The following is a 16,055-nucleotide window of genomic DNA, read 5'->3' on the forward strand; positions in this document are numbered from 1 at the left end:
TATTTTTATATCATATGTATTGACTCCTTTCTTATTGTTGCTTATTAGTCTTACATTGTTCATTTTTGCATCGTCTTGCAGGTGATGGATTATTTTTTTCCTGCATCCTAGTTGTTTTTAAGAGATCTTTCCTTACCTTTTCACTAGGCCACGATGGCTTCTTCAAGATCTGAAACTGTTCATTTTCACTCAGTTTTGCAAGCTTGTGTTTGAGATTTTAAGTTCCTCTTAATGTCTTTGACTCTGCTTCATGCGATCTATTTCTTTCCTATAGTGCTCATTCAAGGAATTTGTCATTTTTCTAATCTCCTATTTTTTTTTTTTTATCAGTGTCTTCTTTACAAGCAGTTATTAATTCTTTTACTACAGAGATTTTTTCTGATCAGGTTTCTGCCATACGTTTCTCCATTTGATTCTTTATTTCAGATGCTATTAATTCAGAAATTTTTTTTTTTCAGAGGTTATTTCTGATCTGAGCTCTTCTGTACCTTTCTTTTGTTGTTTCTTTATTTCACACGTTATTAATTCAGACATTTCAGCTCTGTGATTCCCAGTTTCTTCTGTGCCAGTGTCCTCTTCACTTGTTCTAGGAGGGCTCGGGGCCTGAGACTGATTGCATTTTGCTCCTTCTCTTTGTCATTTCATATAGCACTGAACTCTGACCTTGGGTGTAGAGCTTTGGTGCAGTTATAACCTTAGCATCTACTGAAATTTGGGTGCAGGTCTATTAAGTTTGAGTTCATCCAGTTTTGCCTGGCTTATGTCTAGCTGTTGTACTCAGCTCCTTCCTGCTGCAGCCCTTGGAACTGAACCTGTTGCGTTCTTCTGGCAAGATGTTCTTCTCCTGGATTAGTTGGGTTCTTCTGGCCCCTAGTCTCTCTGTAGAGACTTCAGCTGCAGAGTTTTGCCCTAGGCCTGTATGCTAAGCCTGGTCTGGGTCAAGAGGGTTCCAGAGGGCAATGTGGGGGGGGGGGCGCAGAAGCTGTCCCACACACTAACTGGGCCTGGGCTTGGTCTGGGTGTAGGGGGTCCCGAGAGTGTGGCAGAGGTTCTCATTAACTTGGCAGGCTTGGGGTGGCCCCCGAGGGCTGGAGGGGTCCCGAGGCACCTAAGAGGGTTTCACGCAGTGTGCCTGCAACTGTTGTTTTTGTTTTTTTTTTTTTAATTTTTGTTAGTACATGCTTTTATATAATTTGTTTTTATTCTTTATTATTTTGATGGAACTGGGGATCGAACTCAGGACCTTGGGCTTGCCAGGCAAGCAGTTATTTCACTGAGCTATCTCCCCAGCCCAAACCTACATAATTTTAACAACACACATATACTGTATTGTACTGCAAAATTCCATGATAGAGCAAAATATCCGTAATAAATAATTTAGATTTTTTTTTTTTTTTTTTTTTTGAAAACCCATGAAACACTTGAGTTCATGAAAGTTGAACTGTGAAATAGTGAGAGGTGAGTGTAATGGAGCTTACGAATCAGAGCAGCTGTGTTCTGGAAAAATATACTTGCATGCTCCTTTATTAATGAGGTTATATTGGTAAATATCCTTTGTCATAACTTCTAAGGAATTTAAAGGTAATTTCTGTATCTTTTATAGTCGTATTTTCTGTCCTTCTTGTATTTTCTGTCTTTCACGTCTTTGAGTCTAAATTCTATAATATGAGGTTCTAATGGTTTTGTAGTGCAATTAATTTTATTTTATCGTATTTACCTGTTTTGGAGTTAACAGGTTTCAATCAGTGTTGTATTTAATGAAAATTTCCATTTTATTTCCTCATTTAACATATTCCTACTGAAATTCCTTTATGTATAAGTTTTAAAAAATGCTCAGATTTACTTGAAGCATTGGGATAAATGTGAGTCATGCTCAATTTGAATAGTATTTGTAGCATTTTGTGAAAATACATTAAGCAAAAATTTACATAGAATTGAGAAGAAAGAAGCCATAAGTTTTTATGCTTTTAGCAGTATTCTTTAAAACTATGTCCATGAACCTCTTAAGGATAATGATGTGAAATGTATAGATCCTTTTATAGCAGTTTACACTTTAAATCTTGCTTCTTTAGAATTGCTTCTTTAATTAATGACACACTTTTTAAATCAAGTCTTCTTTGCATTTTACCTTGGAAACTTTTTTACTTCTCAATTTCCAGATAGCAAGAATCATGTTTATCCCTAAAGTGGCCCTTTTTTTTTTTTCCTAGTCACAAAGCTTTTTGGGACTAGACTTTCTATGATGTACATCATTTTGACATAATGCTGAATTTGATATAGCTTGTAAAATTGAGCTGACCATGCATTTAGTAAGAAAGTGGAAATTTTCCTATCATTTCTATGCAGGCATTTATAATGATCAACATTATTAACAATATTAAGTATTAATATGTTCTGACCTGGATAGTTCTCCTTTATAGTGGCTACTCTAGAATGTTTTATGAATTGATTCTTGTGGTATTTGAGCACTGTATACTTTTGTTATTCCTTTACCTGCTTTTCTAATGTGAAATTTAGAATTTTCATTTGTTTTAAAGGAGATTCAGCGATTACAGGAAGACACTGATAAAGCTCACAAACATTCATCTGTACTTGAAAGAGACAATCAGAGAATGGAAATACAGATAAAAGATCTTTCACAGCAGGTTAGACTATTTTACTATCCAGATTTTTGGTTTGGCTTTTGGTCTTGATTTTTTGGTTCAGGCTGGACTTCATTTGAAATCTGTAGCCCAGGATAGCCTCAACTTGCTGGCATCCTCCTGCCACACCTCCCAAGGGCTGGAATTATAAGCGTAGGCTACCAGGATCAACTGTTCTCTAGTTTGTGTAATACTGGACACCGGAAGTATTTGAATCTCTTTGAAGGTAACCAAGACAATTACCACATAGAAAGGTCTTATTGACTAGGAATGTATATTTTTACTCCAGTGGAGGAGGAGCCTAGGAATGTTTATCCATAGCCTCTCCCTGTTACTTGGGTTCTTGACATTTTTCCAAAGGGGCTATCTATGAAAGTGCATATAATTCAGAGATAAATACAAATTCTTTTCCAACTCCCACATGTCTACTTTCCATGTCTCAGAGTGTAGCCAAGGTTAACAGGTCAGATGCATTCTTTTATATCCTCCTTATATCTGCGGATACATTTGATCCTATATAAATACGTAAGAATATTTTTACTGAAATAAAAACATTATGTTATTCTGCTACTTATAGAGGTGATGATGGTGGTAGTGAGTTAAAGAAATGTAGCTTCGCTGTGTGCCCAAAGCTGGCCCTGAATTCTTGGGTCCTGATGATCCTTCTCCCTCAGTTTCCAGAGTTGGTAGAACTGCAGGCGCACTGTAGGGGGCACAGCTACTATTCATTTTCTTTTAATGAATGAGTCAGTAAATGTAAATTGTCTCATTTATGTTTTACTCACATACATTCAAAGCAATTAAACATTAATGGTATAAGTGTATTTTCTAAAGTTTTATTTTCAGGGTTTTCCCTCTGGCTACCATATAAGATATATATAGACAAAAATGCAAAATAGAGTACATACTGTCTTACAGTATCTGTGTGGCTCTTTAAAATACTTTTATTGTTTTACAAAAATGGGGCCATGTTTCTGGAATTACAGTTTGCTACTTGTAAATAAATGATGGTTTTGATTGTATACTTAATGCATTTAGTAAAATAAAATTTTCTTAAAATTTAATATCTAAAGTGCTAAAACTTGCTTTGTTTTCTTATTGTAAGTTAGGACAAATTGAGGCTTTTCATAAGTAGTATTTTCATTTGAAAATTTTCAGTGATGCTAAAAATTTCCAGAATCAAATCTGCTGTATAACGTTAAAGTTTCATTTTATTTTTACTTTTCAAAGGTTTTTTTTTTATTTTGAAAAGACTAAAAAATAATAAATATTAGAAATAATACAGAATTTCAAAAAAATAATATGATAGGAATTCAACAGGTTATTATGTTGCATATTGTTTTCTTCAAAGTTCCTTAGATTACCAGATATAAGCATGTAAAATTGTCAAAAAAATATTTTTAGAATTAACTGTTCTTTTCAATAAATGAATAGAAATTCATGAGTACATTTATCTTAGCTACCTTGTGTGTATATATACGTGTGTGTGTGTGTGTGTGTGTGTGTGTGTGTGTATTTGATACTGGGTCTATAGAGTCTCACAACATAGATCGGCCTTGTAGTGATTCTCCGGTTTTCACCCTCCCAAGTGCTGGAAAGTGTGTGTGCCACCACACCCAGTTTCAGTTGCCATCTCAGCACGCCCTGTAGGCAGAGTTGGCATGGCATGCCCGGGGATTGAACCCCAGCCACTGCACTCTGCCTAAGCAGGCACTTTAGTCTCCTGGCCAGCCCTTACATATATATTTTTATTGTTTCTTTTCCTTCCTTCTTTTCTCTGTTCCTTCATCTCAGTTCTTCTCTATTGAGCAGTTTTTCCTCTTTCTCAATATGTTTTGTAACTTTCAGATTTGATTTACTCTTTTAGATTCTTACACTATGGAGACAATACAGTGTTCATACATGGGTCTGATTTGTTTCACTTATCAGTATAGTCCCTAGCTTTTTGTTGTTGTTGTTGTTTGTTTTTTTAATTTGATACAGGGTCTCGCTGTGTAGTTCCAACTCGGTGATCCTCCTGTCTCAGCCTCCCCAGTGCTGAGATTAAAGGCATGTACCACCATGCCTGGTTTTGGTGGCTGGCATGGTGCCTCCAGGATTCTGGGTCTAGTATGGCATGCAGGGCCAGGCACTAAACTTGGGTCCTCGTGCTTGCCAAGCAGGTGCTTAGACCACTGACCTGTCTCCCCAAGTTAGCACCACTTACATATAAAGCCTTGAGTTTGTCTTTATAGCTGAGTAATATTCCATTATGTAAAAATATCACATCTTCTTTATGTGTTCCTCGGTTGATGAGCATTTGGATTGTTTCCAAAAATTTAACTGTTACAAATTGCATTGGAATAAACAGGGATGCACATATATCGCTGTGATGTGATGTTTTTAGTTCGAGAAAAATACCCAGGAAAGAAATAGCAGGGTTGAATAGGACATCTAATCCCAGTTTTTTCAGGAATCGCCACCCTGATTTCCACAGTGGCAATAGCAATCTACACTCCCAACAGTGGACAGGGGTTCCTTTTCCCCACAGCCTCTTCAGCATTTGTTATTAGTTGATTTCTTGGTAATAGCCATGCTTTCTGGGGTAAGATGGAATCTAAGTGTTGTCTTAATTTACATTTCTCAAATGACCAATTCTGTTGAGCATTTTTTTATATTTTTGCCATTTGTATTTCTTGATCTGAGAAGTGTGTATTAATTTTTGATTCTAGATTAGAGTGCTTTTGATGGAACTTGAAGAGGCAAGGGGCAACCATGTAATTCGTGATGAAGAAGTAAGCTCTGCTGACATAAGTAGCTCATCAGAAGTAATATCACAGCATCTAGTATCTTACAGAAATATTGAAGAACTTCAACAGCAAAATCAGCGTCTCTTAGTAGCTCTTCGAGAACTTGGGGAAACCAGAGAAAGAGAAGAACAAGAAACAACTTCATCTAAGTAAATAATTGCCTACCTCAGTTTGTTCAACAATCTTATTAAAACTTTTCATGTATTCCTAACAGTACTGAGAATTTAGTGATTTAGGGAGATTTGATGAACAGTAACAAGTAATTTTTTCCCTGACTATATAGTAATAAAATAAAGCAGGTAATAAACAAATAAGTAGATGTTAGTTCAATTTCATTAGTGCTGTAATAGATAAAAACCTATCAGTGTTAAACATAACAAAGTTGAAAGACCTTGCTTGGACTTCAAGGGGCCATCAGGTTTCATGGAGAAAATATGTAGGAATTACTCTGAGGTGGTTCATTTTGGTCAGCGTGTAAGTACCGAGGAGAAAGATGTTTACAAAAGCATGAAGGCTGGACTTTGGACTGAGTATAATTGGTTTAATTTTCACAAATAGATTTCGCATTCTGCTTACTACAACTGTTTATATTCTGTATGAATGGTGTTTTAAATAGTAGTTCTTGGGGGCCAGCAAGATAGCACTCTAAATTGCTTGCTTAGGTAAGCTTAGGCAGGCACAGAGGACCATAGTTTGATCCCTGGCACCATATGCCATGCAAGCCCCAACCTCAGGGTGAGTTGAGCTGCTGCCCCCCCACCCCAAAAAGATTTGGTGGGCATGTCAGCAGAAGAAAGCATAAGAAAAATAATGTAATCACCAGTCAGCTGGAGGATATAAAATAAACAGATTTCCTTTCCTCCAGAATCACTGAGCTTCAGCTCAAACTGGAGAGTGCTCTCACTGAACTGGAACAACTCCGCGAGTCTCGACAACATCAGATGAAGCTTGTTGATTCCATAGTTCGGCAGCGTGATATGTACCGTATTTTATTGTCACAAACAACAGGAGTTGTTATTCCATTACAAGGTAGGTTTTTAGATTTCATTTTAAAGAAATAGTTTGAAAATTATATGAGGAAATGGATTTTGCAGAACAAGCATTAGCCAATCATAATGCTGGCTTTGAATTTGACAGCCATGTATGGTTCATAAAATGAATTTGAGAACACCATTATCTTATGTATATGCAGAAGAAATATTGAGTATTTTTGAAAATTGTATACTGGAGAGGCAGTGAATTATAATAATCAGAAACCGAAAACAATATATTGTTTAGTACATTCTTTTATTTGAAAAGTCATATTATCTTTTTACTTTTCTTAAGCTTCAAACTTAGATGATATTTCTGTTCTGTCAACTCCAAAACGTTCAAGTACATCCCATACCACTTCCACTCCTACTCCAGTACCTGTTATTGAATCACCAGAAGCTATAGAGGCTAAGGCTGCTCTTAAACAGGTAAATGTCACACCTGTTTCAGATCACCGATTATCTTGGAGTGGGTTTTTAGAAGAATTTCGTCTTCTAATGATCTTCCTTACTTAGTTGCAGGAAATTTTTGAGAACTACAAAAGAGAAAAAGCAGACAATGAAAAAATACAAAATGAGCAACTTGAGAAACTTCAGGAGCAAGTCACAGATTTACGATCACAGAACACCAAAATTTCTACCCAGCTGGATTTTGCTTCTAAACGGTAGATTCTTTTTCTTCAAAATTTAAGCCTAAATTTTGTAGTTCATTATTGTGATCAATGGTTAATTTGCAAAAACGTTGCTTTTATTGTCACAAACAACACGAGTTGTTAACTATGATAAACTATGGTGGCTCATTTTTAAAGATTGGTGAATGCTTCTCCCACGCAGTGCTAACATAACAGTTAACTTATTTAATAAGTTGAGATTCATGTGTAGAATGTTGTTAGTTTCCCATTCTGAAAGTAAAGGACCTGTTGTTTTTATAAATCACACTTTTTAAACAGTGCAGCAAGAGAGAAATGGGAACAAATTTTATTCTTTTCTAGGCTACATAGAAAGAGATCTGAGTGCTTAGATAACGGTGGGAGAAATCCGCACTCTTGATCACATACAAAAGAATAATAGTAAATTTCATGTTGTAGGCATCTCACATTCATTAAATACTTAATGAGCTTAGCATGTTAGAAAACCTATTGTTATATAATGTATGATGAAACTGTATTTGTGTAATGTTAATAGGCTGTATCTCCATACATCAAATAGTGCAACACCACAAGTCAAAACACCTTTTCTTCCTATGTAGATACCTCTTATCATTTCTCAAATTTTCAAGCACACAAATAAATAAAGGATTAAAGAGAAAAAAGGAATTCTCAAAAATCTGTCACTAACCATGCGTGAATATCCTAAATCTCCTACTACATTTAGTGGATATTAGGTTATTCAACTTTATTTTGTTGTTGTTTTGAATGCAATTAGTAAGATTATAAAGATATTTAGCAAGTAAAACTGCTTGTTTAAAACTTGAATTCAGGGCTGGCCAGATAGCTCAGCAGAATAAGGTGCCTGCTTAGGCAGAGCACAGTGGCCAGGGTTCCTTTCCTGGTGTGCCTTGCTGACCCTGCCCCTGGGGCACGCTGAGACTGTGATTGAGATTGGACATGGTGGTGCACATGTGTAATCCCACCTCTTGGGAGGCTCAACACAGATGGATCACTGCGAGTCCGATCTATTTATTGAGATGCTATAGATCCTGTCCTAAATGTCCTAAAAAAAAAAACAAAAAACAAAACTTGAATTTAGCTGTAAGATAAAAAAGAACTTGATGTAACAAGAGCCACTTTTTCTTATTGTTAGTATTTAACATTAAGCTATATGTACAGTTCTAGTTTGGATATGTTTTATCAGTTGCTTATGGAATTTTTCTTTCATACCGATAGGTTCTAGCCCTAGTATGAATTGCTAAATCATTATGGTGGTCATCTAATATAGCTGACGCCTCAAAAACAACAGCTTACCTTCCCAGAGACCACCTACCCCCTTCTCCAAATCAACCCAGGGTGCAGTTTCCTTTCACCTTTCCTACTGCCTCAGGGAAGACCCCAGTCAGCTCCCTCAGATTGGGGTCTATTATCTTAACATACCCCTCAAACTGCCTGTGGCAAAAGGCAATAAAAGCCTCAGCCTCCCTTTGTTCAAATCCAAAGAATTCCTTTTCTTCCCCAGATTCTCTCAGTGTCCTCCAAGATAATAAATCTCCGTTTCCTTTTTCCTTCTGCCTGTTTCTTTGCTGTGCCTTGCGTCTGAAAAAAACCTATCACATACCAGTTATGAAATGCTGCAGGACAATGTTGAAGGATATCGTCGAGAGATAACATCTTTACAAGAGAGAAATCAGAAACTCACTGCAACAACTCAGAAGCAGGAACAGATCATCAATACAATGACTCAGGACTTGAGAGGAGCAAATGAGAAGCTGGCTGTTGCGGAAGTGAGTCCCTCAACTGACCTGTATTTTAAATTACGTTTGATATTTCTACTTGCTTAAATGACTGTTCCTAAATGTTACAACTTCCTATTAGTTTCTAGATGGTCTATAATACAGTTGTAGTAGAATCATTGTTACCGTTAAGATGGAAGAGAGGCTGGGCACGGTGATACATGTCTATAATTGCAGCACTGTGGCAGGCTGAAAAAGGAGGGTAGGTGTGAAGGCCAACCTGGGTATTTCAGTGACTGTGTGGCCCTCTCTCAAACAGTAAAATAAGCCCTGGAGATATGGCTTAGGGAGAAGGTTCTGGGATGTCTCTAGTACTTCGAAAGGAAAGGAAAGGAAAGGAAAGGAAAGGGGAAAGGGGAAAGGGAAAGGGAAAGGGAAGACAGACGGACAGTTGAAAATAAAGTTTTGGTTTTTTTTTTTTTTTCCCCTCCCCTCTGCGCTAAGACTTCTTTATAAGTTTTCCATTTTAAAATAAATTTGGAAGTTTGTGTCTGTTTTAATAAAATTTAATAAATTTTATCCATTCTGGCTCATTTTCTGAGAAAAAATAATTTAAAAATTACATTGCATTTAATTATTTCAGAATTTTGACTTTAATAAAAATGTGTGAAATTAGCTATACTTCCAGGTAAATACTGAATTTGGTAATGATAAGAAGTTGTCTCCAGACTGGGCATGGTGGCGCATACCTATAATCCCAGCACTTGGGATGCTGTAAACAGGAGGATCACTATAAGTCCATCTATGCAGTTAGACCCTGTATACATACTCTGTAGACCCTTTCCTAAATACAAAAAGAAGAAGTTACCTCCTATTCTTTAATCATTTCTTTATGAGTTATGTTTGGTCTTCCTTTTCTCTGTGAGAAATGGTTTCTAACCCTAACAAGTGATTGCTTAGTTTTGGACAGTCATGAGAGTTAGATTAAGACTTGAGCCCAGTTTTCTGATTATATTTCCTCTATTCTTTCATTTTTATTCTTTTCCCACACCAGGATGCAATACTTTTGCTACATGAGTTTTATGGTTATTAATTAGTACAATTTATGTATAAATAGAAGTATCTTAATTGGGTTTTCATAGCACTCATCCACATGTCCTGAGACAGTGTACTCTTTACAAGAGTTTTAACAAAAGAATGAATAGGTTATTATTATATGACACATTTCTTTGTCACATAAGGAAGTATACTTCCTAAATAGCATTAAGAATATGAAATAATGAAAAATCATTTCAATTTGTAATTCTGTTACTTCACTTGATAAAATAGTTGCCAACATTTTTTCTTTCACTTGTATTCACCTCAAGGTAAGAGCAGAAAATTTGAAGAAAGAAAAGGAAATGCTTAAATTGTCAGAGGTCCGTCTTTCTCAACAAAGGGAATCTTTACTAGCTGAACAAAGGGGACAAAACTTGTTGCTGACTAATCTGCAAACAATTCAGGTAATCAAGTAACACATAAGTAGAAACTTCTATGAAAGTTAAGTTTAAATAGTTCTATCTTTGTAACCTCTCAAATTTTTCTAATTAGAAAATGTAACATATTTGTCATCCCCTTTCAGGATCATTGAATTTGGAAGTTTATTAAGGAGTATTTTAAATAAAACTTACTTGAAAGAATTAATTGAAATTGTCATCTGGCACATTTTTATCCTTAGGCTTACCTACTAGATTCTGTGCAGCCTATTTCACAAGATTCATTTTTTACATTTTTTAGTTATTTTTCTCTAATAAATTTCTGGGAATTTAAATGACTGTTAAGTTTTTCTTTCTCAATGCTTTAAATAGATATTTTTTAACATGAGAAAATGTTAGATTTCTTCCTTGGTAAATATTCTATATTTTAACATCCGTATGTGGGGAAAGTTTCTATAGCTTCTCATTTTCTTTACGTTGCTTTTTTTTAAGCATAACCAAAAATCTTTTCTTTATTTTAGGGAATACTAGAGAGGTCTGAAACAGAAACCAAACAAAGACTTAGTACTCAGATAGAAAAACTAGAGCATGAGATCTCTCATCTAAAGAAGAAGTTGGAAAATGAAGTGGAACAAAGGCACACACTGACTAGAAACCTAGATGTGAGTCTGTTAGGTTCTAAATTTCCATAGTTTTTGTCATAAATGTTTGTGTGTGGAGACCCAACCAGGTCGAAACACTTTTTACAGACTTCATAAGTTTCTCTTGCTTGTTTGTGTTCCTGACATTGGAGACAGTGGACAAACATGCTGAGCTATACCATGCTGGGTCCTGAATATTTTTATATTTTTAAAACTTAATGAACTTTGTTTGGAAGGTAATAACATTAGAAATAATTTGATTCTTTTGAGCCTTTGTTTTTTATGATTTACTAACCAGGCCTGGAGCAGTGTTTAGTCTAAGTACTTATAATTCTCCATTTTTGAAACAAGATCCTCCTAAATGCTAGTTCCACTATTCAGTGAATTTGCTTTTGAAGTGAGTATTATTCCTGACTTTGTGTTACAGAGGATTGATCCTAGGCTCTTGCACATGCTAGGCAAGTGCTGTATCACTGAGCTAACTCCCTAGCCTCTTAAAGCACACACGTGCACACACACAAGAATACCTATTTCTATTTTACTTGGAGTCCAGCTTGCCTGGGCTGGGCATGAAATTGGCATCCTACTACAGCCTCTTGAGTAGCAGGCATTATAGTCCGTACCGCCAGGCCCTGGACTTTTCTGTCAATGCTAGATACTCATTGTATGCACTTTGGATGATTTTTCCCGTTGTTAGAGTACTCTTTATTCACTTAGTAGGGACTTCCTAATACTCATTGGATGCCCTCTCCCCATCTCCAGGCCACTTTGTGTCTGTGCAGCCACATATTGCTGATACCCTTTTACACACTTGAGCTGCTTTCCTCTCCCACGGCTTCCAAATCTGTGTTCTTAATTCAGAGATTCTGTTGGCCTCTGGTTTATTTCTCTGTCATGTTCTGGAATCTTAAATGTCAGTCATCTTCTATTTCCCATCTCAGGTGTCGTGACATTTGATGTGTTTTGTCTGTTTGGGTGTTTTTCTGTTGGTGGAAATCTAAATCTGATTTTTGTTATTTAATCTGGTCCACTGTTTTAAGGATCTGAAGAAAAATAAAGGAATCTAAAGATAATCCTTAGGCCATCTTTAATGTCCTGTTAGGGTTAATGTATATTTGCTTACAGGTTCAACTTTTAGATACAAAGAGACAACTGGATACAGAGACAAATCTTCATTTTAACACAAAAGAACTATTAAAAAATGCTCAAAAGGAAATTACAACATTGAAACAGTACCTTAGTAATATGGAAACCCAGCTTACTTCTCAGTCTTCACAGAGAACTAGTAAAGGTAAATAAATAGCATAGAGGCACAATACTAAATAAGTAAAGCAAGTGTTTCTCTTTGTTGTTGTTGTTTCATTTATTCATTTGGTGTAGGTTCTCCCTATGCACCAGCTAGGACTTGTAATGATCCTCCTGTCTGAGCCTTCCTAGCTCTGTGATTATAAGCAGGCACCAGTATCAGTGGCTGACATGGTGCGCACAGGGTTCCGGGGCCAGCACAGCATGTGGTACTGGAGATTGAACCCAGGTCCTTGGCGCTTCTTGAGGCTTATGATATATCGTACAATAATCTTACTCTTTGACAATATTTGTGTAAGTTGGAGGCCCAACTTTTATTCTGTGTAAAGCTTAATTTTAGACTCTAATAAATTTGGAGGTCTTGGAAGACTCAGTTCTGCATGATACCTGGCCAAGGTGTTCTCTGTTTTCTCCTTTTGCAATGATTGTTTTTTTGTTGTTTGTTTTTAATTGATGGATTTAAAATTGATGGACCTTATTTATTCTTGTGTTTTTGCCACTGAGATACCTTACCCCTGAGCCCATTTATTAATGCTTAAAATTGTTTTTTCTGAAGGTTAATATTTAAATTTTCAACCCGTCTTTTAGCATAATGTTATTTACTAGATCTGTGGCTTTAGTTAAAGTAATTTGCTTGGGCTGCTTTTAAGCCCTAGTTTTTTGTTTTTCTAATTAGCACAGGGTCTACAGGGTCTACACAGATTGGACTTCTAGTTATCCTTCCTGTTTTCAGCCTCCCATGTGCTGGGATTACAAGCGTGCGTCACCATACCCAGTCTCAGGCACCATCTCAGTGCACCTTGGGTGTGGGGCCAGCATGGCATACCAAGGATGGAACTCTGGCCGCTGCTAGGTGCTTTAATCCACTGAGCTATCTGGCCAACCCCCTGGTTCTTATTAGTAACTTCAGAATAAATACTTGTTTCTTTAGGGTTTTTTTGATATCCCTTTGTAAATACTTTGTTTTAATATCAAAGTGTTTGTGTTCAGTCTTACATAGGTTTATATTTAACAGAAGGGAAAAAAGTGTGTGTGTTGTGCATGTATATAGGTATGTAAATAGCTAATATCTATATAGTAGATGTTCAGTGATCCGATACTCCTTTCTTAATAGGATAAAGCATTCAACCTATAATTTCTTTTCCATTTATTTTTGATGAAACAAAAATTAGGCTATTTGCATGTCTGTAGTGTTTTGTTTTCTGGATGGGGTAAAGGTTGAACTCGGCATCATTCATTCTGAGCTACAACCCCTAGCTCCTTGATGAAATGATATAGATGTTTAAGAAATTAAGAATCTGGAACCAGGCGTAGTGGTGCACACCTCTAATCCCAGACTTGGGAGGCTGAGGCAGGAGGATCATTGTAAGTTCAAGACCAGCCTAGGCTACAATGTGGGCTCAAAGCCAGCCTGAACTGCATAGTGAGACCCTGTCTCAAAAGTACAAAAAAAAAAGAAAAAAAAAATTAAGAATCTGATTGTTTCAAATAAATATTTCAGTTTCATAAAAATATTTGATGTTCTCTTAAATGCCCTTTTCTTTGTGTAAGTGCAAATTTGAGAGGTTTAAATTTTTTGAAAACATTACAGTATTTTAATATTTAATGGATGTTATAATATATATTACAGTTAAGAGTTTCTATATTTGAACCTTTATCCTGAGTGCACAAACTGATGATAGTCATCTCTTAATACATTTTAAAATGCTAGCTTAAAATATTGAATTTAATGAAACTGTTAAACCTTACAGGTCAACCTAATGACAAAGAAGATGTAGATGATCTTCTAAGTCAGCTAAGGCAGGCTGAAGAACAGGTGAATGACTTGAAGGAGAGACTGAGAACAAGTACTAGTAATGTGGAACAGTATCGCGCAATGGTGACTAGTTTAGAAGAATCCCTAAATAAGGAAAAACAGGTATGTATAATTTCGAAGATTCATTAATTTTTTTAATTAGGAGTTAAGTATATGTAAGGAATTGTGGTATAATTGGATTGATACCGTTGTCCTTACCACCTGAAAGTTCTTGGGTCTTATAAGCCATGTAAAACAAAAACTACAAAATTCATAAAGCAAGAGAGATTAATTGGTATAGAAAAAGTACTGATAAGGAGGATTACTTGTCTCAGCATGCATTGCCCCATAAGAACCTTATACCATTTTGATAGTTAAAGGCAGAACAGTATTCCAAGTAGTGGGAAAGTCAGCCAAGATAGAAAGCCTCAGATGATAACAGTGTGGCTACATATTGAATTTGTAAAATAAAATATTGAAGATGTAGTAAGTTGAGAGCCAAATGTCATGTTCAGTTGTCTTCTGTAGCGTTATTAGTTTTTTAGGAGCTATTAAAATTTTAGCATGTCATAATTAGTAATTTTTTTTTTTTTTGAAGAATCATGTAAGAGATTAGAAGATACAGCATTCATTTTCGGGCTGTGCATGGTGGTGTATATCTCTTAACATCAGCATTCTTGAGGCTGAGGCCAGAGAATTACAAATTCAGGACCATCCTGGGCAATTTAGTGACTTAGTGAAATAGTATCTCAAAGTAAATGTTCATTTTGGAGGTTGTTGCGCTGGCCTAGGAGTACAGTTCTTAAAACTTTTTTTATGGGTGGGACAGGTGGGAACATCAGTATCCTATATCATGAAAATGTTTTAGCGATAGATTAGATGGATTTGACAAGTGGATTTAAGGATTGAGAAAAAAGATGAGAAATGAAAAGTTTTACTACATACTTACAGATTATTTACATGGTGTATTTGCTGCTTTTGTTTTTTGTTTTGTTTTGTTTTGGTACTGGGCATCCAATATAGGATCTTGTGTTGCCAGGCAGGCGCTGTAATGCAGCCCTCATTTGCTAATTTTAATGAACATTTCATGGATCTTTCTTTTAATATAAGGTGAAAAACAATTTTAGTACTTCTCTAATTTAGATTTGAAGGATGAATAATAATTTTAAATGTGTAATTTTCATATTTTGTTTATAATTTGGTGAAGGTGACAGAAGAAGTACGGAAAAATATTGAAGTTCGTTTAAAAGAGTCAGCTGAATTTCAGATGCAATTGGAAAAAAAGTTGATGGAAGTAGAGAAAGAGAAACAAGAACTTCAGGATGACAAGAGAAAAGCCATAGAGAGCATGGAACAACAGGTAAATTAATTTTGGTCTAGTTAATCATATTAATCTTTTTTTTATAAGAATTTAAATTCTTTTAACCAGTTCATTAGGTACCATGCAGTTCATGTCAAAAGAAATTGAATGCATAACTATTTGTGTTCTGTGTATCTATGTATTTTCCTTTGAAAAATTTTGAACACTTTACAAAATTGGGTATTAGTGCATTCTTTAAAAACCTCTCCCTGAGATTGGACTTGAGCAAACATTAGTAGGGAATGGATACAGAGTTGTAAAACTTTGCACTAGATAATATTGAGTTAGAACTGTGTTAAGTCCTTGGACTATTTGGATCAGTGAACATACTTGTCTTCCATATTTTCCAAGTTAGTGGCTAACTTTCATTTAAATCTTCTGTTTAGTTATCTGAGCTAAGGAAAACACTTTCAAGTGTTCAGAATGAAGTTCAAGAAGCCCTTCAGAGAGCAAGCACAGCTTTAAGTAATGAACAGCAAGCCAGACGTGACTGTCAAGAACAAGTAAGTGCTGCTGTCTTCAGTATTTTTATGAGTAATGAACTTTGAGCCTAGAGAATAATTCTTGGGGTGTCTTCATGTATTTTGAGGACTAACAGAGCTTACAAAAAAGGAAAAGTGGGGGCCTGGCC

At 35.8% G+C, this 16,055-nt stretch overlaps 1 protein-coding gene across 3 annotated transcripts in view; it reads left to right on the forward strand.

Moving 5' to 3' along the window:
- Positions 1-16,055, forward strand: part of Tpr (translocated promoter region, nuclear basket protein) — a 94,452-nt gene that overhangs the window by 27,977 nt on the left and 50,420 nt on the right. For all 3 annotated transcript variants that reach the window (XM_004643982.3, XM_023704109.1, XM_023704110.1), the window contains exons 13-24: positions 2,538-2,645; positions 5,354-5,580; positions 6,297-6,460; positions 6,758-6,891; positions 6,979-7,127; positions 8,737-8,899; positions 10,216-10,350; positions 10,845-10,985; positions 12,090-12,255; positions 14,021-14,187; positions 15,272-15,424; positions 15,811-15,927. In XM_004643982.3, the coding sequence (XP_004644039.1) occupies positions 2,538-2,645; positions 5,354-5,580; positions 6,297-6,460; positions 6,758-6,891; positions 6,979-7,127; positions 8,737-8,899; positions 10,216-10,350; positions 10,845-10,985; positions 12,090-12,255; positions 14,021-14,187; positions 15,272-15,424; positions 15,811-15,927 (1,824 nt within the window). The remainder of the gene's footprint in view (positions 1-2,537; positions 2,646-5,353; positions 5,581-6,296; positions 6,461-6,757; positions 6,892-6,978; positions 7,128-8,736; positions 8,900-10,215; positions 10,351-10,844; positions 10,986-12,089; positions 12,256-14,020; positions 14,188-15,271; positions 15,425-15,810; positions 15,928-16,055) is intronic.

The sequence above is a fragment of the Octodon degus genome, unplaced genomic scaffold (assembly GCF_000260255.1).
Source record: "Octodon degus isolate 3935 unplaced genomic scaffold, OctDeg1.0 scaffold00188, whole genome shotgun sequence".
In the NCBI taxonomy this organism is placed as follows: Eukaryota; Metazoa; Chordata; class Mammalia; order Rodentia; family Octodontidae; genus Octodon; species Octodon degus.